At 38.1% G+C, this 26,851-nt stretch overlaps 1 protein-coding gene across 1 annotated transcript in view; it reads left to right on the forward strand.

Moving 5' to 3' along the window:
- Positions 1-26,851, forward strand: part of LOC122797805 (protein HEG-like) — a 1,359,008-nt gene that overhangs the window by 655,894 nt on the left and 676,263 nt on the right. The window contains exon 4 of the mRNA XM_044066326.1: positions 8,254-8,363. Coding sequence (XP_043922261.1) covers positions 8,254-8,363 — 110 coding nt within the window. The remainder of the gene's footprint in view (positions 1-8,253; positions 8,364-26,851) is intronic.

Consider the following 26,851-nt stretch of genomic DNA (forward strand, 5'->3'; position numbering starts at 1 on the left):
AGTAAGCCAGTTGGCAACCCATTGAGTGACGTAGGGATTTATGCCCAGCTTAGTAAGTTTATCTATGATTCCAGAGTGGGGGATGGTGTTGAAGGCCATGGCAAGGTCCAGATAGGCTGTGTGGACCGCCTTACCCTTGTCCACAGCTCTGGACACCGATTCAAAGAACTCAATCAGATTCAGGAGACAAGATCGGCCCTTCACAAACCCAAACTGGGTGGGGTCCAGTGTCTGGAGGTTGCCAATGTCTTTGTTTATAAGATCCATGATAATGCGTTCCATGCCCTTGCAGATCAGGGTTGTCAGACTGATGGGACGGCAGTTCCTGGGATCCAAGGTGGATCCTCCCTTGTGGAGCGGGATAACTGTAGCTGTGTGCCACTCAGTGGGCACGAAGCCTGAGGTGAGGCTATGAATAAACATGACACTTAGGTGGGGTGCCAGTTCATTTTGTAGTTCATGTAGTACACAGCCTGGGATGTCATCTGGTCCTATGGATTCTGTATTAGCTTTGGAGAGTGCTGTTTCTACCTGTGTGGCTGTGATTATTGGAATTTGGCAATCTTTTGGTATTGAGATGGGCCCTTTAGCGGGTGAGAGGGGAGTGAAGTTGGCACTAAATCGATCTGCCAGGATAGTGGCAATATCCTTGGGATCAGTATATTTAATGCCATTCTGTTGTAGCTCAGAGCAGATCTAACTAGCTTTTGAGGATTTTATGAGGGATCTCAGCTCCTTACTGAGGCTGGTGAGGGAGTTTTTTGCATCCTGGGATTTTCCTCTTTTCTGCAACAGTTTCTTCCTTCTGTTGTATAGTTTGTTTATAGCAGGGGACCACCAGATTGGCTTCCTTTTTTTGGAGAAGATCATCTTGGTTCTATTTGGGATGGCACGATTCATGCACGAGTGGATGTGCTCGTACAGTGCCTTAGTGTAGGATTCTACAGTCGAACTTCCAGATCCCGTCTGCATGGGTGTTGTGAAGTTTGTCACTTCTGACTTCAGTAGCATGAAGTTGGCTTTGGAGAAGTTTTTTAAGGAGGTTTCCTTACTGGGGGGTGGGGGTGGGATGTGGATGTCAAGGGTGATTTGCTTATGGTCAGACCTGACCAATCATGGGGTGACCACTGGTGTGGAGCATCTATCTCCCATGGTGGTAATGACCAGGTCTAGGATACTGGAGCCCCTGGTGGGACAATGGATTAGTTGATCCAGGGCATTGGAATTTATGAATTCCAAGAACCGTTGGTATCTCAACTGTACAAATTTTTGCATAATGCCCAGATTTTTGCCTCATATCTTGGGTCTGTTTTTCATAAAATTGTGTTTTTCTGGCAAATTAGTGGGAAATCATTAAAGACTGAAGTTAGAAAATAATGACAGACATTTGATTTTCAGACTTCATACCCTTCAGAAATTTCATACTAATGTGAAACCTGTTATTCTGTCAACTTTCTAAGTTTATAAGAGCAATATTTAAAAATTGTCCCTATTTTGGAGCCTTTGTCCCACTTTTATGTATGGCTTTGTCCAGATTTCTTGCTATAAAAGGTTGAGAGGTATTCATGAACTAAAACTAAATGCAAAAAAAAAAAACATTTTCATATCCTTTGGAAAGCAGTCTACCCAGGGAACCACCACATTGACAATATGCCCCCAAGAGTTGACCCAGCTGTTCAGGATTTGGGAATGTGTGTGGACAGTGACTTAATATTTGATCAACATGTGTTTATTGTTGTAAGAAAGTCCTATATTGTGCAGGTCTATATCAGTACATTGAATCGTCACTTTAACGAATGGCATTTTATCCGAAATGCTGTTCATCAACTTCCCCTCATGTGGGGGGGCTTTGCCCCCACCACACCCCACCCCCTGCTAATTATATATACCAACTTTGAGATCTCACTACAGTGGGGAAGGGGCAAATTTCCTCATCCTCACTGTACTGTGATCTCAATATGAACTGTTTAACAAACGGCATGTTCGACATAAGTGCACTGAAAATGTCTTTCACTGAACTGATTTATCGCTGAACTGATAGGGACTCATATTGTACAGTTTAAAAAGAAGGGATTGCATCTAGATCTAGTGATGTTATTGTCCCCATTTTTCTCAACCCTCATTAGGCCAGTCATTGAATATAATGCTCCCACTGGCATGTATCTGTACACACACACATGCAAGAAATGGGATGCCCACAGATACACCTTAATAAAAGAACACAGGACCTAAACAATATGTCCTACATGGACCAACTCTAAGCCTTGTTGCTGCACTTAGTATCCTACAGATTGCTAACAGTTGACCTGTGTCTGACATACAAAGCATCCTCCAACCCATTATCAGCCTGTTTAAATTCCTGATACTCATTTCATTTATCTTTCTCCAGCTTTCTTCTCAGACTGTCCTGTATTGCCTATAGATCAGACATGTTCCTGTCTTTGACACATATTATTTCTATGTTCTGGAAAACTCAGTTAGCTTCTTGATTCCATTTTTATAGTGTCCTGAATTCTTCCTACCCATTTGTTTTTCCTCACTCTAATTCACTTTTTGTACATTTCTTACACCAAAAACTCACAGACAATAGGTTTCCTATATGGCTTTGTACTTTTTTTTCTTATACATTTGATTTATTCCTCATTTGGCACTTCATAAAACTTTTTATTTAAGTCAGAATGGGTTGGAGCCCATTTTCAGTGGAGGCACGGGGAGAAAACCTTCAGAATATTACAAACCATTTTAAGAACAATAATTTTACAGTCTTCAAAACTAATGGAAACAATACAGTTTAAATAATTATACCAAATTAGACATAATATGAAAACATTTGTAGTCATATGATAATGATTTAAGATTTAATATTTAGAGAAATTGTATCCATTTTATAGAGAAATTAAAGGTAAATTAGTATAATACAAACATGAACTGCAATAGGAAAATAGAGAAAACGTTTATTTAATATTATCAAATGTTAAACTTTAAACCCACTGTATAAATACACCTCTTATTATCTGGGAAGGTGAGGATCAGAAAGGACTCAAACTATTCGTCCACCCTCATTTGTATTGTGAGGTGTATTTCAAACCACCAATTAGAAACATCTAAACAATACCCAAAGCCTGTCTAACTCTACCACCCAAAAAAAAAACTGATAACAAGGTGAAATCTTATGTAGTCTTATTAGGTTATTAAAACAAGGATGCTCACCTATCTGAGAATAAGTAAATAGCTAAGATTTTTTAAGACTAAATGTGTGTGTTAGTCCTTCTGAAAGGAGACTAACCATGGAGATTACTTATTTGACTATCCAGTTTTAGGAATTTTAGTTGGCCCAGCATTTCACTGCAGTGTCAGATACAGGTTGGATAACAGAACACTGTATTTATCCTCAGTTGCCACCACAATTCCCAGTATTCAGTTTTGTTTTCCCAACCACTCCCCATCCCATCTTGGTTGATTATTTCCAAAATCATAAAATGGAATTCCATGTATCCATTGCAGTCCTTTGAGTGCCTGTAAAGGGCAATTTTAACATTCTTAGTGGAAAATTCATAATTATGTTCGTATATCTTTTTACGCAACATTCACTCCATTTATGCTACATAATAACATTTACACAAAGAACAAATGGCCAGATATACTAGCCAGCATATCCTATCTATATATGCTATGCATGTGCTGATTGATAGACTCCTGGAACCCATTTTTAATAAAACAACACATATGGTGAAAGACTTGTGGGATTTTTTGAGTAGATTAAATGACCACTTATGTCAAGAATTCACAGATTTTCTAACAACTGATGTAATGGATTTATTTACATATATCCCTCAAGATGAGAGTATAGAACTGCTTCATGAGGCCCATTTACAACTCAACCTTTTAAGTAATTTTGATATCAAGATCATTATGGGTTTTATTGATAGGTATGAATCCCAGAGACTACCCCATCTATGGAACAGGCTCCCCATCCATGTGAAGCAGAGTTCCTCCCTAATCCAATTCAAGTGCAACATGGACAATTGGATGGGAAATTGGACATTCATCCCTGGTTTGGCACCTATGTCTCTGATACAAACAGGTAACCTGTAAATGGTTCATCTCCCAGGCCCATGATTACACTTATCATGGGTATCAGATCTTGTCAGAGATTTGGAATGCATGGTTAGGCTTAAAAAGGCACTTGTGGTCATTAGCCTAGTAAACACCTATGAACCCATGAGCCTATAATTATAAACAATAATTGTATCTATTTTGAAGGTATCAACTACAAGCAAATCACAAGCATTGCAATGGGGGTACCTTGTGTCCCCATCTTTTAATTTGGTCATGGCCTCCTGGAAAAAGAAATCTGTGCTTTGCTCTGAATTCTTCAAATCATGTTCCCTGTATTTAAGCTACCTGGATGACATTCTTATTATATGGAATGGAGATATTGATATGACTTGGAATGTATTGATTATTTACAAAAAATAAATACATTTTTATGGTTTACACACTATTTTAATGTGGAAATTATAAACTACTCAGATGTTTAGGTTTCCAAGGCTGGCAGCAGATTTTGTTCTAATATTTTAGGAAAGCTACTTTTAACAATTGTTACCTTCATTTTGATAGTTCCCATTCTTTTTTTATGAAAAGGGGCTTGGTGAATAGCCAGTTTATTTGCTTCTCTTGTATAATATCAGATGATACAAATCTCATTTTTGAAGGCAAACAACTCATAAAAATGTCTTAGAGAGAGGATATTCTATAGAACTTTTGGAAGAAATTTTCAAGGAAGTGTTTGATAAGAGGCCAAATCAGTATACCCCTTTATTAGGGGTGGGGCTAAGTAGATTACAACCTGAACAAGTGCCACAACACCAAACTACTATGAATGATAAACAATATGATAACTTATTGATACTACAATACAATGGGGGACATAAAGCCATTAAAGATATTATAAATAACAAGTTTTCTGTTTTACAGTCTAATGCTCATGTATTTAATATAGTGGGTGAACAACCTCATTTTATGTACAAGACTGCAAGTAATAAAAAAGTTTGTTAGAAAGAAAAGTAAACTATAAACCTAATGGTGATAATGATAAATTCAGATCTGGAACCTGCAGATGTGGATCATGCAAACAAATTAGTTACATTTGCACTGATAACAGTCTCACAATAAACATAGCTGAGTTTACAATCACCCCCTTATAAGAAATGTTTACCTAAAGGGCTAGTATACTTGGCCATATGTTCTTCGTGTAAATGTTATTATGTAAGAAAAACAGAGAGAACATTGTGTAGAAGAATATATGAACACAACTATGATATATCCACTAAGAATGTTAAACATGCCCTTTACAGGCACTTGAAGGATTGTAATGGATACATTGGCTTCCAATTTAGGATTTTTGGAAATAATCAACCAAAGTGGGAGGTGATTGGGAGAACAAAACTGAAGACAGGGAATTGCAGTGGCAACTGAGGATAAATGCAGTATCACCACCTAATTTGAATGAACTTGTTTCTATTCTATCTGTACTTAAAATGCGAGCTGCTAAATTATGACATTTATATGTCTTAAGATTCATCAAATTCTGTTTATTTTTGTTTTTAAAATCTTACTACTAACATTTATTCAGACAGTTGTATAGTTTTACAGTTTATTCATGTGTTCATGTGTTCATGTGTTTATATGTATTAATTTTGAAAAATAAGTATTTTGATTTATTTAAACATGTTTCTTTAGGGATTCTCAAGTAATATTGTCAGACCCCTGTATGTGTGTTCTTTTACTTCTGCTGCATTTTGAGAGTGTATTATGTGCTCCTGGAAGAAAATTGAGGTGTTACACAAATTTTATTCTAACTGTCCTATCTCTTCTGAAGCAGCATTGATATTATAGACTGATCACTGTCAGCACATCTGGTGTCATTACTTCTGCTATGTTAGGGAATTGCTACTGATACCACTCATAACTGGGCCAAAGTGCAGCCCTTTGATAAAGCTACAAAACTGTTTTGTTTTCAAGTAGACAATATGGAAACTATGCAAATATTCCTGAACATTTTAAATGATTCCATACATTCATGGCAAATACTTTTAATAGTTTCTTCACTGAGACTATTCAGGCCCTAGCCAGACAGCTAACTCCTAGTGACTCTATAGTTAATACTCCTATACCCAAATCTCCACTATCTTTCAGCCTCCAACCAGTTTCTACATTCCTCATCTGATCCTTACTAAAGAAGCTAAAGCCAACCACACTTTCAGCCAACCTCCTCCAGCTGAGTATCTGCAAATAGCTGCAGATGCTATAGCCTACCCCATCTCTATCCTAATCAATAGAGCCATAACAGAAGCCACCATTCCCTCCATCTGGAAAATATCATATGTCATACCACTCCATAAAGGTTGTATATCTACTGAATTGTCTAACTAAAATTATGGAGAAGTGTGTGCAAAAACAACTCCTGCACTATCTCATTCAGAATAAACTGCTGACCAACTCTCAACATGGATTTAGACCCCATCACAGTACCTCCTCAGCCCTCCTTTCCTTCACCAATGCCATTAACCACAACCGGAATAACAACAAAATTTCCTCAACCCTCTTTCTAGACCTGTCCAAAGCTTTTGATATGGTCAACCAACAACTATTTATCCACACACTGAAAACCATATCCTTAGATAATTAAGCCCTCCATTGGTTCCAAGACTATCTGAATGGCAGGCAACAAGCCATTTTATGGCAGAACAAGCTCTCTCGCCTGTTACTAAATACCCTAGGAGTTCCCCAAAGTTTTATATTAGGACCCCTTCTCTTTCTAATCTATATCAATGATCTCCACGCAGCCATCCCAGATGTTACTTGCATTCAGTACACAGATGACTCCACCCTGGTATGCTCTGACACCTCTCCAACAAATCTACTGTTAAAAACTCAGAGCACACTTACCATAGTTGAAAACTGGCTCTCTAATAGGTGCCTGATCTTAAACCTGAAAAAAACTAAACTTTTAATTTTCTTACCCACCCATAAATCCTCAGCAGTAATCTTTACCATCACAGCAAATAATGGAACTATCATCTCACCAGACTCCAATACTAAACTCCTAGGAGTAATAGTTGATAATAATCTTAGATTCGATACACATATCAATCAAACCATTAAATCTGTAAACAAAAAACTTGGGTCGCTCTATAGGATAAAATATTTCCTAACTCCTCTGACTTGAGCAGCTATTGCCCACTCTCATCTTCTCTCTACCCTTCTTTATGCCTCACCCATGCTTACTAACCTTAGCAAATCTAACCTTAGTAAACTCTCCAGCTGCTATAATAACATTGCAAGATTCGCCACTGGCACACCTTACAGGACACACTGTTGCCTTAATCTAATAGACCTAGGCTGGATAGAACTACAGCGCCTTTTACAATTAAACAAGCTTCTTGAAGCTGTCCCACACAGTAATCTTAGCTCACTCCTCTCATCTAATAGACTGCTTGTCCAAACAGTCAAATCCCACAATTCAGCCGGAAACTCCATATTCGCTAATGCCATCGGTAAGATATGGAACTCTCTCCCTGCCCACCTTACTCTCATGACCTCCTTATCCCAATTTAAGAAAAGACTCAAACTCCATTTCAAATCATACTGGCTATGTCCATGCTCTAGCCCTGATTAGCCCACTCCTGCAAAACCTGTTACTAAATTCCCTTGCCCCCTCTACTATAGTTAATTAACCTTAGCAATCTTTAGATACAATCCATCTCTGTACTTGGTTGACAGAACCGGTCTGTACTAAGATACCTTTATCATAAAGTACACAATTTGTAAATATCTACCTGACACATCTAACTTGGACCCTCACTAAGAGGTTGTATTTGTTAACTAAGCCTATTTTCATCGTTTTGATGTATCTGTATAACTAGATGGCTGGAACAATTCTGTAAACAAAAGTTTTTTTTAAAAATTCTTATTTGTTCTATTTTCTTTCTTTTCTTTTCTGAATGTATGTATATATGTTGGAGCTTTTCTCCCTCGGCCTCCGCTGAAAATGGATATGTATCCAGTTGGACTATCCCGGTCAACAAATGTAAAATAAATAAATAAATAAATTCATCAGGAATACACAAAGAAGCACATAATATTTAATCATTTACTCAAACCAGCAGAAATGTATTTGCCCTAATAAAGTTTTTTTTCTGTGATGTGATGCGTTCCATTTTTATCTTTTGTCTTTTACTTGCATTGTAGCCAGAACATTCCTTGGACAGCTTTTTCTGCCAGCAATGTCTTTTAAGGAGAAGATGAGTGTCCAAAGTTCTAAGGAGTTCAGAGACGTACAGGTCGTACTGGAGAATATAGTAAGTAATCCATTTTCATAACAATAAAGTAAATAATACAAGGTGCTATTGGCAGGTTCAGTTCACAAGACATGAGTAACTTTATCAATATATCCTTGCCTTTTGCCATCCTTTTCCATGATTAGTAAAACAATTGGAAAGCTGTAAGTGGGGCTGAATTTAGAAATGGGTATTATCTCATCTGAAAATTGCTGAATGCTATAACAAGCAGAAGCTTCTTATCCCATTTGCCTTGCAGCACCACTTACTATGTTTAGGTAACTACTACTTATGCAAAAAAATAAAAGAACTGAACTAGCTAACTGGTTGTCTAATATGGTGGCGAATTGGGCAAATAGTAAATAAAGATGCTTTCTTGTCAGTGATTTTTGACATTTTATTAAAGTATCCAGTGACAGTATGCTAATCAGTAGGACGGAACATAACTCTGGGGCTCCTTACAAATACACAAACCTATGTAATGCCAAACAATAGCTTTTAAAACTGAGTTTTGCTCGAGAAGGCCATACTCATTTTTAATAAAGCTCTCCATCAAAAGTTGTATAACGCAGCTATCTCATATATATTCAGTAAACTGAAGCACTAAGGTTCATTAAAATCCTGTCACTGAGGAATCAGGTGTATAATACACACATACTACCTACATAACATAACTATATTAGTCTTGTTTTGGGCAAATCCATTAAGTCAGTTAGTAGATCATAAACTGATATTTCTTAAGTAAATTGAGAACAGTAGTTTGTCTCTCATGTACTTGAGATATAATTATTTTCTCACAAAAGCCTCCAGTAGTCAGTATGACACATCTTGTAGCATGCATAGTGATTTTTGAAAAGGGTCAACATTGTATGATGGATTATGGTGTTCTGGAGCTTATAATTATATCAGAAAACAGGTTATAATGCATTAACTGTACAAGAGACATGCAACAATAATAACAGAGGAGTGGTTCTAGGACAGAGAGTCGGATAAAGAAACTGATGGCTATACACTAAAAGAGGTAAACAAAGCTGGCACAAGATGGTTGGGGGAATTGTAGTATTGATCTCTGCTAACATTCTGAGGTCTGTAATTGAAATTGTCAGAAAAGGAAGAATGTAAGTGTGAACATGGAGGATTATATATTAAGTATGAGGTTGCAATACTTCATCATAGTCCACCTACTCCAAAGGATATAGGTACAGGCTTGGGAACACGACACACATATCTTAGGGATACACATGTGAAGCCCATGCTTGGGACATGCTCCAATGGTGTTACAGTGAAGTTTAACATTCATTGCATTTCTTTCTAAATTACAGTTTATTTTTCAAGTTGCGGGATTCACAATTTTGAGTCTCGCATTTTGTTAGTGAGTATATTGCTATGTTTTAGAACCTAAGCATCAGTTCTTTAATCAAATATTGAGTAAAGCAAAAGGGAAGGGATAAAGATTTTTAATATAGGTTCTACAGAGCCCCAAACTAATGCTTATGCTTTTCCAATTTCCATAAATCTGATGGACCTCAGTGGACTTTGAAAGGAGTAGTGTGTCAGCCTGGACCAAGATTAGGCAGATTGCAGCTAGTTTATGTAATTAGGTCTATAGTCATATATTTTAGTGTTTTATTGTATACAATCATTTGGTTTTAGGTTTTTACTTATGCTATTACAAGTGTTTGTTAAATTAACTATAATAACGATAAAGAAGAAAGTTAAGAATTATTAAAGCTAATTATGAAGTGTTCATGTTAGTATAAGCAATCTAGAAAGGTCTTCTTTCTTAGATATTCAGCATTATGTTGTGTGATACCATGTGTGAGAAGAACTCTTTTGCTGAGCAAAAAAAATTTCCATCACTTCATATGACACATTAATAGCAGAACCACATGTTGACATTCATTTGGTGGTAAAAAGCATGGTATCGTGCACAGGTGATTCAGTCTGTACTAAGCTGGAGTGAGGTGTGCCACTCTATTTAAACCATCCAGCTACAAGCCAGAATCAAAGATAATGATACAGGCCTAGAAATTATTCATACAATATTAATATCAGTAATATTTAACACGATATAATAACAATTTACCGTATACTGTCTGTATCCCTTCCAGAGGATGATTTTTCCCTAGCTAATCTCTTTTGTAAAAATCAATAAACAATAAAGTCACTGTGGAGGATTTTAACTACCCAGACAAAAAGTGGGTAAACTACTCAATGTCAAATGAATACACCAAAATATTAACGACTATGTGAACAAAATAGCTTGGACCAAACAATCTTAACTCTTAATACGGAAGGAGATATCATGTATATCATATGAACAAAGAGGATCTTTTTGCTTCCTATCATCTTTAAGTAAAACAGTAACATCTGTATTGATCATAAATAAACCATTCTTCTCAGACTTTACCAGTGGACAATACTTATCAGAACAGTCTGGTGTTACATCATGAATGACCCCAATAAATATGGTTAGGTTGCTAATAATGAGGTCTACAATATTATTAAGTCCTTCATTCCTGGACACTAGTAAAATACAAATAAACTTATGAACCTAACAAACTAAGATTCAGGAAAAAAAAAAAACTTTGGTGGAATATCAAAATTAGCAAGATATGTAATAGAAAGTCTAGAGTACCATAAAAACAAATTTTGATTAAATAATGCACAAAAAACATAGTTTTTTTATTAACATATCTTTCATATCTATCTATGAAAACAGTGTGTTCTCAAAGGTTGAAAGCAAGGTACATCCTAATTACATTCATAATTTGAATGATAAAAAAAACACAACTTGCTATTAATTAACAGTGAAGTGATTACCTAGCCACAAGACAGTGAATGTGCTTGCAAAAATAAAAATAAAAAAGACTTCAAAATAAGCAAAGAATTCTGTCAATGTACTTTATAGATAAGTGGAGATGTATAGACGTATGTATAGATGTATGTATTTAGTATAGACTTTAAAGTAAAGTATTATTTAAGGGTCCTCAGCACTAGCACAAATCTCCCTAGGCTTACCCAAACAAAAAATCCAAGCTTGTTTGCATATACTCCACTTAAACTACAGAACACACTCTAAAACTAAGGCAAACAGCTATAAAATTTTAAAAACAAGCTCCCAAAGCATAGGAATTGAACCTGATGTTTGTTTAGATGAGATTACTCACCTGCAAGTTAATTATTCAGGAGTTACATCTTGAAACCTGGGCTCTAGTGGCTTAGTGTAAACCCCGCTCCGCGAGCACTCGCTTCGCTCGTGCTCACTCCGCTCCCCGCCCCTATTCTCACCCGCCCCCAGTACTCATACTTTTATAACCTCAAACCACTCCCCCTACTGTCCACTAACTTCCTGTACCTCACTACCGCCCTCTAAGATCAAACGGAATATGACACCACCCAGGAAGCTTATCATACTAACTCTTTTTCCCCTCCTACTAGTCCCTTACCTAGCTACCCTATATGAAACCTGGTCTTACATAGGCTTCCACCACCCAGGCTACCAAACCAACCCTCCCCCATAATTAACAACAGAGGCCATGACTCAACTCCCTACTCACCCTCCTTGTTAGAACTCGAACGCTATGTAATTATCAAACCTACCAATATTAGGCCAAATGATAAACATTACTACAAACTTCTACTCAAAGCCCTCAAATTCATTACCACTCTGAATCACAGACTAGCCACAGATGGTGATATCCACCCCAACCCTGGCCCTTCCCTCCCACTCAATTCTAATTCCACCCTATCCTCCCTCCACTTCTCAATCTAAACTCTAGACCCTTTAACTCTCTTCTGACCTGTCATCTAAACATCAGAAGTGTAAACAATAAGATTCACAACCTACATGCCCTTTTAGCTACTTGTTCCCCAGACCTACTATGTCTCACAGAAACCTGGCTTAAACCAAGTACGAAAGACACACAGATAATCCCACCAGGGTATGATATACTAAGAGCAGACCGAATAACTCGTAAAGGTGGCGGTGTAGCCATACTCTACAAAAATACATTACAAATCTCCCTTGCCTCTCCACAACCCTCCTAACAAACAATGCCGAAATTCTACTTGTAAAACTTCAACCAAACAAACATAAAAGCATAAATATAGCATGTATTTACATCCCCCAGGCAACAATAATAACAAAACCTTAGAGGACTTTCTCCACTGGTTAACTCAAACTCACCCCAGGAATCCATAGTGTTAGGTGACTTCAACATCGATTGGAATTCCTTCTCATCTAGCTCCCCATCTAGCAGCATAAATCTACATGGCTTTTCTCAGCTCATATCCACTCCTACCAGACTAGGTAAACCCCAAAACAAAGACAGCATCCTGGACTGGATCCTTACTAATAAAGATCCTGACCAGTACTCAGCAGGTACTCACCCAGAGGACATGAGTGATCACTTACTCACCTATGTTATCAAATTCAAGAAAATCACCCCCCTTCTTACAACCATAAAGAAAATCAGGAACAATAATAAATTCAACGCCTCCATTTTTCAAACTGAACTTAAAGCCCACAACTGGACAATACTCAAGTCTCTTCCTCTTGAAGAGGCAGTTATCTACTTCAACACCACCTTCCTCAAGATTCTAGATTCCCATGCTCCAATACGGTCCATTAGAACTAAAACCAAAACCACACCATGGCTCTCTAAGGAAACAAAATCCAAAATCCTATCTAGAAACAAGATGTGGGTCACATGGCGTACCTCTAAAGACCCACACTCCCACCAAACCTTCCGCAACTTAGAAATGAAACTAAAAGAATGATCTTAAATGATAAAAAAACTTCTTCCTCCACCTCCAACACAAACACCTTAATAATCCACAAAAATTCTGGGCAGGCTTAAACAAGCTCCTGCACCCAGGCCAGGCAACCACCCCACTCCAACAACTTGCAAACAACAGTGCCCTGTAAACATTGCTAACACATTCAATAGTTTCTTCACAGAAACTATACAATCCCTGGCCACACAATTCAAACAAACAACCAGCCCACTCCACTACCCATGCCAGCAGAATACTACAACTACATCAGATCATCTATTTACCTTCGATCCAGTACCCATATCCTCTATAACATCACTTCTTAAAAACTAAAACCCACTAAGCTAGCAGCTGACCTTCTCCCAGCTGAGTTTCTTCAAAAGCAGCTGAGGCCATTTCCTATCCCGTCTCCATAATCATAAACCGTACCTTGTCAGAAGCCTTCATCCCTCCATATGGAAAATGTCCCACATTATTCCTCTCCATAAAGGTGGTAGCTCACTAGAGCTAACCAACTACAGACCTATAGCTATACTCTCACCCCTGGCCAAAATTATGGAAAAGTGTGTCCACAAACAACTGATGGAACACCTCACCAAAAATAAAATTCTAGCCAACTCCCAACATGGCTTCAGGCCAAATCAGAGTACCACATCAGCCCTACTATCCTTTTCTAATACCATCAATAACTTCAGAAACAATAATAAACTATCATCTGCTCTTTTCTTAGACATCTCCAAGGCCTTTGATATGGTGAACCACATTCAACTCCTCCATACATTAAAAAAACTATCACTCAGCAATTCCACGCTGAAATGGTTCCAATCCTACCTGTCCAATAGGCAACAGGCTGTTCTATGGCAGGACAAATTATCCACATGCCTACCTGTTACACTTGGAGTTCCCCACTGATCTATTCTTGGCCCTCTTCTCTTCACCATCTTTGTTAATGACCTGCCCACAATCACCCCCATGCCGCATGCATTCAATATGCAGATGATTCGACTATCATCAGCACTGCCTCCAACCTGGCAGACCTCACTGCTTCAACCCAAGACACCTTCAACCTAATAGAAAAATGGTTCTCAAGTCATCAACTAGTTCTCAACCCCAACAAAACAAAACTACTTACTTTCTCACCCACTAACAAGACTCTTCCCCCCACCTTCTCTATTACATCCTCCAATGGAATCACTATATCACCAGAAGCTCACACAAAGCTATTAGGTGTTACCATTGATAACTCCCTTAAATTTGACACCCATTTCAATCTAACCATCAAAACCGTCAATAAAAAGCTTGGCTCTCTGTATAAAGTAAAACACTTTCTCACTCCTCACGCTAAAATTACAATTGCCAGCACACACCTACTATCAACTCTTTTCTATGCCTCCCCCCTTTTTACAAACCTAAACAAGACAACCCTTAACAAACTTGCTTCTTGTTACAATCACATAGCTAGATTTGCCACAAATTCCACCTTTAGAATGCACCACTGCACTAACTTGAAGCAACTAGGGTGGTTAGAGTTTTCCAGCCAACTCCATTTCAACCAACTCAAAACGGCTCACCAGATACTGTATCACCCAGAGAAAACACCAGCTCTGGAAAGCATCATTCACCCTTATATTAACCTGCAATCTTTACGCTCCTCCAATAAGATCTTAGCTCAAACTACCAAAGCCAATAATTTTGCTGGGGATTCTCTATTCTCAAACTTTGTAGGTAAAATGTGGAACTCCCTACCGACCATGCTCACCTCAGAACCTTCACTCCTATAATTCAAAAAAAAGCTTAAACCCCATCTCAATACTCTCTGGCAATGTCCCTGTTCCAAACCTGATTAACCACTATCATTTACCCTTCTCTTACCTCACTATCCTTAACCGCTTTTTAACAAGGCGCCTCGCCTTTGTAACTGACCTATGGTTTTTTTTATATGCTGCTGTTATTTTTTTCCCAAGATGTGATGTATCTTTATATTGTATTTAGAACTCAACTATCTTCCTTTTTTGCATTAACAATGTTCATATGTCTGTTATGTACCTGGAACTTTTCTCCCCGGGCCTCCGCTGAAAATGGACATGTATCCAGTCGGACTCTCCCGGTTAACAAATGTAAAATAAATAAAAATAAATAAATGTCCCTTGTACAGTTACATACATGATAACTGCTGCCACATGTAAATTTAACAACTCAGTTTCCATGAAACCAGAGAGCATGTTTGTGATTTTCTTCAGAATAAGAAAAATCTGACTGTTCCCTACCAGTCCCTCCATCCACAACCCTTTTTTCCCCATTCTTGCAAATGGGTTCGGGGGGGGGGGTCATTTCAACAGTGACAATCATCTAGAGCCGAAGTTCATACCACCAGGCACATACCTGAGCTATTATGACAGATTGTTTTGGTACTAGTCATAACATGATGAGTAAAATTACACCTAAACTACTTAAAACCTGTCAACTTGACCAATATTTCATGTGAAATCATGGAATGGGTAATAATGGAAAATATCCATAATGACGCAGGGGAACCTGCTTCTGTTGGGTATGAACAATATGGGCTTTTAACATTATCAACCGATGAAGTGCTGAGATTTCATACTATTCACCTTGACCTTGTTAAGAATTTTGACACTATTCCACTTAATGGATGCTGGATAATTGAACAACTAAAAGTATCAATACATTTATAATTGAATGCACAGAACACTTGTTAGGTATTGCCATCATTTGCTGCCAGACTCCAACTGTAAGGGGGGTGTTCCTGTCTGTCACTACAGAGGGCTGCAAGTGGTATTCCATGTTGATCTGTACTAGAAATACTTCACTTTGGACTGTCCTTGGATATAAATGTGAAAATAGTTTATACATAGCTAAATATACCAATGATTACACACCGGGTCATGTAATTATTTCAGTGAAAGATGGCAAAGTTTTCCAAAATGGCCTATAAAAATACACACCTGATGCAATAGTAATGACTTTACCTTTAATATCCATAAATATAGCATCATGAGATTTGTCAAAAAGGTATAAATTGTATTTACAAAGTAAATTACCATATCATAAAAATGGTAGCATTATTACAAATATAGACACTCTGGCAAGTTTAAATCTACCAGAGACAGAAAATCATGTCCTTTAGTCCATATAATTCCAAAGGTGATACTTCAAGGAAAAATTCTTTTGCATCTTTTTACCTCAGTCATTCAAATAATTATTGAATACACTAGTATATTTTGTACACTTTGAATAAGTCATTTGAAAGAACTATGAAAGTCTCAACAATTCTTTAGGAGAAAAACAAAGGGATGGAAAACATGAACTATACAGAAATGTTTCAGGAAATATTACTATATTCTCTATCTTATAAGTTACTGAGAAGTGGACTCCACCTAGTCTATAAGGCAATCCTTGATCAAGTTTTTATTTGAAAGTCTAAGCTTGGAATGCATTACTGGGAAGAGGCAATACCAGACTGGGAACCTATTCTTAAAAATAAATATCAATGACTTAAAAAAAGAAAAAAAAGTAGGACAGATACTTTACAAAACATCTTCCAATATTAGGGCATACACTTTACTTTAGAACCAGAAGTCAGTCATTAACTTCCTTGATAAAGTAATCTTGACATCTCAAAGTAGATGATATCAATATGGGGTTATGGCAGTGGGTTTTGAATTTTTGTTCTTTTTATGCTTGACAACTATAAGGTAAACACTAACCATTATGACAACTCTCACAATTACAACTGTGTGATGTGTATAGCTGTTTTTCTGGGCTATTTTGGTACATATTCAGAAATGAGTGATGCCATGGTTACAAATACAGGGGAGGTATGACTAACACACTGATTCTAAAACTGAAGCCGGATTAAAGGGTGTCTTAATTAAAGGTAGCCAATAATTACCAATATATGATAGCAGCTATTATGGAAAAAAAAATCAAACAAGGATACATGTAGTGAAATCTACTATATAAAATAAGGAAATAAAAACAAGTACAGGTAAAGGGCAGAAGGTATGACCATGAGCAATCAAAATTACTTGTCAGTCTAGTGGAATTCTGAATGCATTTATTTGTGGTAGCAATGCACACATTTGGTGACTGACAGCAAATAATGGCAATGCTAGCTACAAATGGGACTATCCTAAAAATAGATGAAAAGCTTGTAGGCCTAACTGCTTACTAAGTTATATAAGTATTATTTAAACCTTAAAAGAAGAGGGCTTGAAATACTCAGACATTTTCAGCATTTTGTCACTAAAAATCGACTCACTCTAATCACTAGTCCCTTTTTATGAATATCAGCGAGTAGCAGTTAGATATATACTCAGGTATATGTAGTTTAGTTACAGCCAGATGAAGATAATTTAAACATCAGGCAAGGCTCTACCCTGAGGTTAGACAATTTGAGAATACCAACATGTTAGCACAAATGGAAAGACTACCCACTAGAGGCTCAAATCTTCTTGATGTGGTCTGTAAGAACCTAGCCCTTGCTTGTACCCACCATGTATTTCTTCATTCCTGGCTAAATCTGACCACAAATCAATCATCTTCTTGTCAGGCTTAATGAGACCACCCCATTATCCAATGAAACCATACTTAGGGACTTCCCCAGAGCAACTATACATAAGCTTGTAGAAGACCTATGCAAAATTCCTAACAATCTCATGCAAGTGGACCCAAATGAGAGAACTGCTACATTCACCCAAGATTTTTACTACCACCTAAATAGGGACATAGAAAAGTCAGTACAAATCTACCCTAGATATAAGGGGAAATTCAGGGATAAATGTTTCTGATTGAACTCGAATTAATAAAATGTATAACGTCTGGAATGTAATAAATTCATTACCGATTTAAGCTTGGGTATAAACCTCACTGTTGGAAGTCTCAGATTAATAAACTGCATAACTTCTCCAATGTAATAAATGCATCACTGATTTACAACCACAAGTTCAAACCAGTTTTTCAAAATTATTTTCAAGTCATGCCAATGGTCAGCTAATAACAAACTTATTATCAACTCCCCAAAAAATGAAATGTTATTTTCCGTTTCACGTAGAAACGCAAACCTAAAACCCATCCTACCAAAGACACAGAAAACATCGTAATCTCTTTTCTTACCGAATATAAATGTATAGGTATTACCCTTAATCCCTCGCTTATATTTACAACCCATATAGACAGTTTCACCAATGAAGTTTTGCACAATTAAAACTCTTTTATAGGAACATACACTTTATTGGTGAAACTGTTTAATTTTCAAAATACTAAGACTAGGGTATCACCCACTTCTTAGATCAAAACTGCAACCCAGAGAATATTCTTATCTACTAAGAGATAGTACTGTTGACAGAATCCTTCTCATCCACTTATGTTTCCAAAATAAAGTAGGTGGAAAAGCATTCTCACACTTAGGACCCCTCTACCTGAAATCACCTTCCGAAAGAAATCGGAACACTCTCTACTGTTTAATAATTAAAAAAAATATTAATGCACCTAGCAATGAAAGCAAATGTAATTGCTTTAGAGATAATGGCTAATAATTAAAATTACTCTTGACTCCATTCATGCATTACATGCAAAAACTCTCTACATTATATATAATATTATATATATACTGTAAAATGTCTGTAACATATTTGTTTTGTCCTTTGATGAAACTTGCATGCAATGGCAGTGTTTTTCTTCTTGACAATTGCCTTGTTTAATTTATTATATCTATGCATTCACTTGTCTGTGTCTTTATGATGCCTTCTCTTTCTGTGCATTATCTGCTCAATGAGCTGGGGTTATGGCTGAACAGGGTCATTTTGACCAGCCTACCTGCCTGGTCAACAAGTAGTAAATAATAAATAAATAAGAAGGAAAAATAATGAAAAGTTGAAAGAAATACCCATCCACTCCTGAGGACTACAAGAACGTAAGAGCACTATTAGAAAATGTAAGGCAGAGTATGTGCTTACGGTTGCCACAGATAACAAAAAAAACCCTGCAAGCCTTTCTTTAGTTACATCAGGAAATTCAGCAATAATGTCCACCAATGCACTGAGCTCATCCATAACAATATCACCCATTCTGATCTGGAAGATATAGTCAGTCTATTAGGAGACAAATTTAGTGCTACTTTTATCCCACTTGCCCACATTGTTGTCCCAACTATCCCTAAAAATGTAGTTTCCCATGAAATCATCTTGAAATAAGTCTAAAATTCCCATCAAATGCTAAAAATAGCACTTTCCTGGGGCCAGATGTCATACCAGCCTGCATTCTCATCGGTGATAACAATGCAATATCCAAGCCTTTACTTTGTTCATCCTCATCCAATCCACAGGGTTTGTGCCTTTTGCATGGAAAACATTCTCAGTGACTCCAAAACACAATGGTAGCCCTTCTAAAGACCCAGGCAATGACATTGGCCTCATCAGCATTATGTAGAAAGTCATGAAATCGATCACAGCAGAATTCATGTCTATGGTTTGGTTTTGTGAAGGGCATGTCCTGTCTTTTGAACCTACTGAGCTTCTTTGAAAAACTTACAGAGGCTGTGGACAGTGGTCACCCCCACACTGCTTATCTTGGGTTGGCCATGGATTTTGACAGTACCCCCATGCTGTTGTTCTTGAAAAATTAGTACTTAATTTAAATTGCTGTATTGCCTGGTGGGTTGCAAACTGACTACTTAACTTATCACAGATTGTGAAAGCTGCTGGCACCCTCACTAAGCATACTTGCTGTAACTATTAGAGTAATATATTGATCAGTGCTGAGCCTTCAACTGTTTGGTATTTATTTTGCAAACATTCAAGCCAATTTCCCCACATGGGTGGTTGACCGAGTTTGCTGTTGATTGCATAACGGGCACTTTAATCCATTTATCCACTAGTACTAAACTGCTTAAGCAAGGGCTGGAAAATGTACATTACTGGTATATCAAAAATGGTTTAAAACTAAATGCAAAGAAGAGCAAAGCAGTAGCATTTAGGAAAAAAAAACTTCTCCCATCTCATATGTCATAAACAGACTTTTCTTCAGATAGATACAGTTGTAGAATTCCTGGGTACTTAAGACAATTTTCTATCATTCTGTCATCATGTTTCTACATTAGTCAGGAAATCTTTATATCTGGTCCAGTTAACTGGCAAGAGAATATCTTCAATGTCCAAAGCAGTCATCCTACTTGTAAACCTTTCTCTTATCAGACACATCATTGAACAAAATGCCTCCTTTGGTGTGTACAAGCTCAAGCATATCACTCGGCTGGAAAGGCCCAAAGGGTTTCTAACCAAGCTAGATAAAGACCTCAAAGCCTTTACCTGACCAGATAGATTAGCCTGACTCTCATGCTCAGCAGACTATGAGAAGACCCGTGTCTCACTTTTTTAGCCATGAAAGACCAAATCCTATTGGACTTCCAATCTCTTGATAAAAGTAATGGCTCTACCAAATAACTGCACTTACAGCCTAAATCTTCAACAACAAATAAACATGACTTGCTGGACAAGTAAATTTCTAACTAGGCATTGTTCTAACCTGCAAAATAATTTAGCACTACAAGTCAAACAAAGTACTATTTTTGCTCTCATTAAGGCTAGTCTTGATGAATGTTTGTTTGTTTGTGTCTTTCGGCTTTTCCGAGTTAGGGATCGCCACAGCAGAAATCCGGTCCGCTAATGATTGGCAGTAGATTTTTACCTGCTGGCTTGCCGGGCCTAACGCACAACCTTCAACGAAGGAACGCCCATTCACGCACGTTGACACACAGAAGACGCTTTAACTGAGAATCGAACGGGCAACATCTAACTGTGAGGCGACAACGCTACCGCAGCACCACCACCGCAGTCTGAAATACATCTACAATAAGGTTATCATGTACAACCCTTCTCAGGTTTTGAAGATGAGCACCATTTGTGTTTGAAGAGGGATACAGGAACTTTTAAGTAGCATCCTTAAAAGTACATATGGCTACCCAAACTATGGTCCTCATGATTTCTTGCCTAGTATTGTTCATATCTTGCCATGTTTCTCAGGTAATGGAAAAAATACAGGTAATGACTGGCTTGGAATAGACTAGAATAAGATTGGGATCAAGTTCCCAAATGAAGAAAAACTGAAACTGTTGTTATGTGTACACTGAGAAATATGTGATGGAAAGAAAGAAAAAAAAGAAAAATTTTGCTTGATTACCTAAGTGGTCTTTGACATCTTCAGAAAACATGTTAATGGTAGGCAACTGCAGTATGGTAAAGGGAGATATGCATGATGTAAATCATGTTTTTAGATTTTCTCTTGAAATGCAACTGCCCTCTAATAGTATTTTTATTTATTTATTATTGACATCTGTTTACTGAGAGGGTATGACCAGGAAATAATCTGTGTTCAGCAGAGTCCTAGGGAGAAAAGCTCCAACATATTCCATGCAAGCAAAACAATTTGATGTGGATAACCCGCGGTGGTGGTGCTGCGGTAGCATTGTCGCTTCACAGTAAGACGCTGTCCGGTTCGATTCTCAGCTAGAGCGTCTTCTGCGTGGAGACATGCGTGAATGGGCGTACCTTTGTTGAAGGTTGTGCGTCAGGCCTGGCAAGCCAGTACGTAAAACTCAACTGCCAATCATTAGTGGACCGGAGTTCCGCTGTGGCGACCCCTAACTGGGAAAAGCCGAAAGACACAAACAAACAATGCATTTGATGTGGATTTCCAGTTTTACAAGTACAATATACTATAACAGAATTGTAAAGGTTGTAATTTTTACAAGTATAGTACAATATGATAGATAGTAACCTAAAAGTAGTAAGATTTTCTAGTGAAATAACTAAGCTTAATTTGTTTAAATTAGAAGAGGTAAAAATAGAGACAGATGGAATTAAATGTGAAATAAGTAGGGAAAATACATGAATTCAATGAGATAAAAAGAGGCGGTGGTTAGTTCAGTAAAGGATTATTAATAAACTAACCAAAGTGTCAGAGATGAGTAAGAGTGAAGATTGTAGTAAAGTGGTCAAGATGGATTGTAGCTCAGAAAAATCAAAATGATTATAGCTGGAGGAATTGAAAGAAGAGGATGGCTGCAAGAAAGAGGGATGAAAGATAAAACTGTAGTTAGAAGATGGACATGGGGCAACAAACAAAAATTGATTATAGGATGGTACTAGCCTGCTGTGGAGTATGAACTTAACTGGGGATTAGTTATGCATGCTATTAAAGAGGCTGGGTGGTGACTTGATTGGTATAGGGAGTGAGTTCTAGGTTGTTGATGCCATGTTAGAATGTAGGGATTGTCTTGCAGTGCTTTTTGATTTGTATAGGATAAGGAATTGTTTATCATTTGATCCCAAGAGACATTGTGGGATGTAAGTTTGGAGAACTGTATTAAGAGAAGGACTGTTTATTATTGTTTGTGTTGTGATTAATTGGGTTTATTTAAGATGTTGCGGGAATTCTAACCAGTTTAGCTCTTTTATTACTGTAGAGTGGTGGGTTTGCAGCAGACTATGCAAGCTTGTTATAACATTGCTCAAGTTTAATTTTTAGGGAGGGTTGAAGGTTTGTCAGGATGGTACTTCATAAAGAAGTGATGGTAGTAGGAAAGTGTTAGCTAAGGTTACTTTAGTATTAGTTATGAGGACTTCTTTTGTTCTGTAGAGCAATCATAACATTTAGTGTGCTTTTTAACTGCATTTAGAATATGTAAGTTGAATTTAGGCTGTCAGCTATGGGCATACCAAGCAAGCAATTTAGTATGAGATGCTACTTCAATATCATTGTTGTTTAGGGAGGTGATTTTAAAGTTACTTTTGTCAAGACAATGTGAGTTGGAGAAAAACAGTTGTATTTTCATGTTTTAAGGTTGAGCAGTAATTGAGCATGTTAGAGCCAGCTTTCAATTGGCGGCCGTGGTGGTGCAGCGGTTAGCGTTGCTGCCTCACAGCAAGAGATTCTCCAGTTCGATTCTCGGCTGGGGTGCCTTCTGTGTGGAGTCTGCATGTCCTCCCTCTGGTCACGTGGGTTTCTCCGAGTGCTTCGGTTTCCTCCCACATCCCAAAAACATGCTGTAGGTGGATTGGACACTCTAAATTGGCCCTAGGCGTGAGTGTGCGTGTATGTCTGTGCCTTCTGTGGATGGTTGAGCACCGGGCTGACAACTCAACACAGTAAAACTTCACTGCCAATCATAAGCGGACAGTTGATCTGCTGTGGCGACCCCTAACTGAGAAAAGCCGAAAGAAGAAGAAGAGCCAGCTTTCAATTGATTTAATGTCTTCTTGGGTTGTTTGTATGAGTTGGGCTATCAGAGTAGAAAATAAGAGTAGAGTGTTTTGCAAATAGTAAAAGAAGCCTGTTGGGAAGAACTATAAAGATTGCTGGTGAATATATTAAGCAGCAGGGGGATGAGAATAGAGCCTTGAGGTATACCTGTGGTAAGTGATAGGAAAGCGGATAAGGTACAAAGCCATTTTACAGATTGTTGTCTGTCAGACAAATAGTTTCTGAACCAAGTGAGAGTAGAGTATGAGAAGCCAAGGGAAGACATTTCATTGAGGAGTTTGCTGTGTCATACAGCGCTGAAAGCCTTAGCTAGGTCTAGAAATAAGGAAAATAAAAAGAAAAAATAGTTTGCTTGGTCCTGTGTAAAGTCACTATATGTTGCTGCAGCAATAGTGCATGTAGCCTTTGTGTCTTTCCTGAAGTTGCATATATCAATCCAGTTTTAAACCCTTTGAGAATGTGCAAAGGTATTTATGTTGAAGAAGTATTGGGGAGTAACTGAGCAATTTAAAAGCATGTAAATACCCCTTTTGGAATTCACCACTGTATAGCACTAATAAGCATAAATTGGTTAGAACTACCCTATCAACTAACAGGTCTACCTGACTTTGTTGAAATCCCACATCATCGAATCACAGTTCATCGACATCAAAATATCGAAATCTCACCTTATTGAGGCAGCAGAACATGGAAGATTTTCCCGGGGTAAGTAACTTGTGTGTGACTGTGAACTTTGTCCTTTTGCCAACTGTAGTGCGATCTTGGAGTTGGTATATTTAGTTAGAGGGTGTGCATCCCCCTCATTAGGGGGGTTGCATAGGGATGGTGCAGTTTAGGTTTTGTTTCTTTTTGGGTAACTGGTTACTTACCATGGGAAAATCTTCCTTGTTCCACTGCTTTGATGAAGTGTGATTTCAATATTTTGAGTGTCTATGAACTGCGATTTGATGATGTGTGAAGTCAGGTAGATCCCACTTGACATATACACAGTTTATTGCCACCTATAAAATTATCCAGAATCCATATGCTTGTTCAGCACTAAATAATATTCTGCACAACATGTTCCCAGGTGGTCATTATGAGCCAATGACCAAAAACTACACTCTGTCCAGAAAACTATCACATCTGCTATGCATTGTCTATACTGCTACCATGTTGTTAAGGCCTGGTACTCCTAACCTGTGTCCATCAGGTCAATACTCTCCCTCCCATCCTTCAAAGCTATTCTGAAAGACTTCCTAACCAAAAGGTGGCTCTTCTTTAGCTCAACATCATGATATACTATATCCCTAAATTTGACCACATACCTATTCGTAACGTACACCTCTTTACTCTCCCTTCTTCACTCATTTTCTTACTTCTATCTGTTTCTCTCCTTCTGCTTTCTCTGTAAATATACCATAAGAATGCTTTTCTCTTACTTCATATTGCAATTCCTGTTTGCATTCTACTTACATTTAATTTCTGTATAAACTGGCTAAAATTTTTCTAAACATTAAAACATTGTCATACAACTTGGATCTTAACCAATGATTTCATATTATGTTTAATTTGATATAGTTATTTAAACTGAATTTTTGTATTATTTTTAAAGATTGTAAAATTATTGTTCTTAAAATGTTTTCATAGGTTTATAGGTAGGTACTAGGCTATCTGCCTGAGGACATTTATAAGCCTAGCCAGAGTGTGTCAGCTTTCGCCGCCCCGTTGATTAATTAACTGATCCTCTGTCAAGCAGAGCTAATGAAGTGATTCCAGGGCTGTATTTTCTGTTACCCATCCACTCGTCAAGGTTTCTGTTGAAGAGTGTTAGTGAGGGGCTCTGCCTAATGTAGTTAGGAATTTTGTTCCAAAACATGGGGAGTCTCTGTGACAGGAATCTATCCCCCCAGCATGTTCTATTTATTGTTGTGGCGAGGTTTAGCTCACCAGAGCGTGTGGCTCGCAGTGACTTGGATTTCTTTAGGTGGAGCATGTCCATCAATTCTGAGTTGGACATGGCTTTGTAAGTCAGGCAGAGATCACCTCTGAGTAAGCGATATGCCACTGAGTACAGCCGAAGTTTTTTCAGTTGGTTTGCTTAGGACATATATTTGAGGCCAGTAATCCTCTTGGTGAGGTACTTTTGTGGTCTTTCCAGCTGTTGGAAGTGTCTTGTGAAGTACATCCCAAATGGGGCATTGTACTCTATGATGGGTCTGATGAGTGACGAGTAGAGGGGCACTATAACCTCTTTATTTCTAGATGTGAGCCCTTTAGTAATTAGATGGGTCACATAGAAGGATTTCCTAACTACTTTGGCAATATGATTGTCAAAGGAGAGATTGCTATCTACATGGGTCCCCAGATCTCTTAATACCTCTTTTGTATTAAGGGGGCTGCCACCTATGTGGTAATTCGTGGGTATTTTGTTTTTCCCAAATGGGATGACTATGCATTTTTTGTCATTTAGCTTGAGGCCATGACTTTGACACCAGGTATCCGTCTCAGTAAGGCCTTTTTGGAGGATGTCCATGTCAGCCGGAGAATCAATTATGGCTCCCAGTTTGCAGTCATCGGCAAACTTGGTTAGCCATAGTCCTCCTGTGTTTGCTTGTACTACTGAGAAGTATATGCCGAACAGCAGGGGTCCCAGGACCGAGCTTTGGGGGATACCACTTGTGACTGGTTTAGAGTCGGACCTGGAGCCTGCTATTCTTACCACGTGAGTTCTGTCTGTAAGCCATCTTGTGACGCAGCAGTTTATGTTCAGGCTGGTGAGTTTTTCTATAATACCTGAGTGAGGAATGGTGTCGAATGCCTTGACAAGGTCAAGGTAGGCTGTGTGAACCAACTTTCCTTCATCTATGGCCTTGGTGACTGTCTCAAAGAAGTCAACCAGGTTTAGTAGGCATGATCTGCCCTTAACAAAGCTGAACTGGGTTGGGTCAAGTGTTTGGAGGTTCCCAATGTCTTTGTTAATGAGTTCCATGATTATGCGCTCCATAGCCTTGCAGACCAGGCTAGTCAGGCTTATGGGACGATAGTTACCAGGGTCAGTTGTGGCCCCTCCTTTGTGGAGGTGAATAATATTTGCTGTGCACCATTCTATGGGCACGTAGCCTGTGGAGAGGCTGAGGTTGAACAGCATGTTTAGGTGGGGGGGTTACTTTGTTCTGTAGTTCGTGCAAGACGCATCCTGGGACACCATCTGGCCCCATTGACGCTGTGTTTTTGGATTTTGAAAGGGCTGTTTTCACCTGCAAGTCTGTGATTTCCGGGACACTACATTTTTCCGGTATTGTTGTGGGCCCTTTTGAAGGTGAGAGGGGGGTGAAGTTTGCACTGAATCTATCTGCCAGGATGTTGGCAATATCAGTAGGTTCGGTATATTTTGTGCTATTTTTCACTAGCTCAGAGCATATCTGCGAGTTCCAACTTAGATTCTTGACATAGCTAAAGTAGGATTT

The sequence above is a fragment of the Protopterus annectens genome, chromosome 3.part1, assembly GCF_019279795.1.
Source record: "Protopterus annectens isolate FY-2018-M chromosome 3.part1, PAN1.0, whole genome shotgun sequence".
In the NCBI taxonomy this organism is placed as follows: domain Eukaryota; kingdom Metazoa; phylum Chordata; order Ceratodontiformes; family Protopteridae; genus Protopterus; species Protopterus annectens.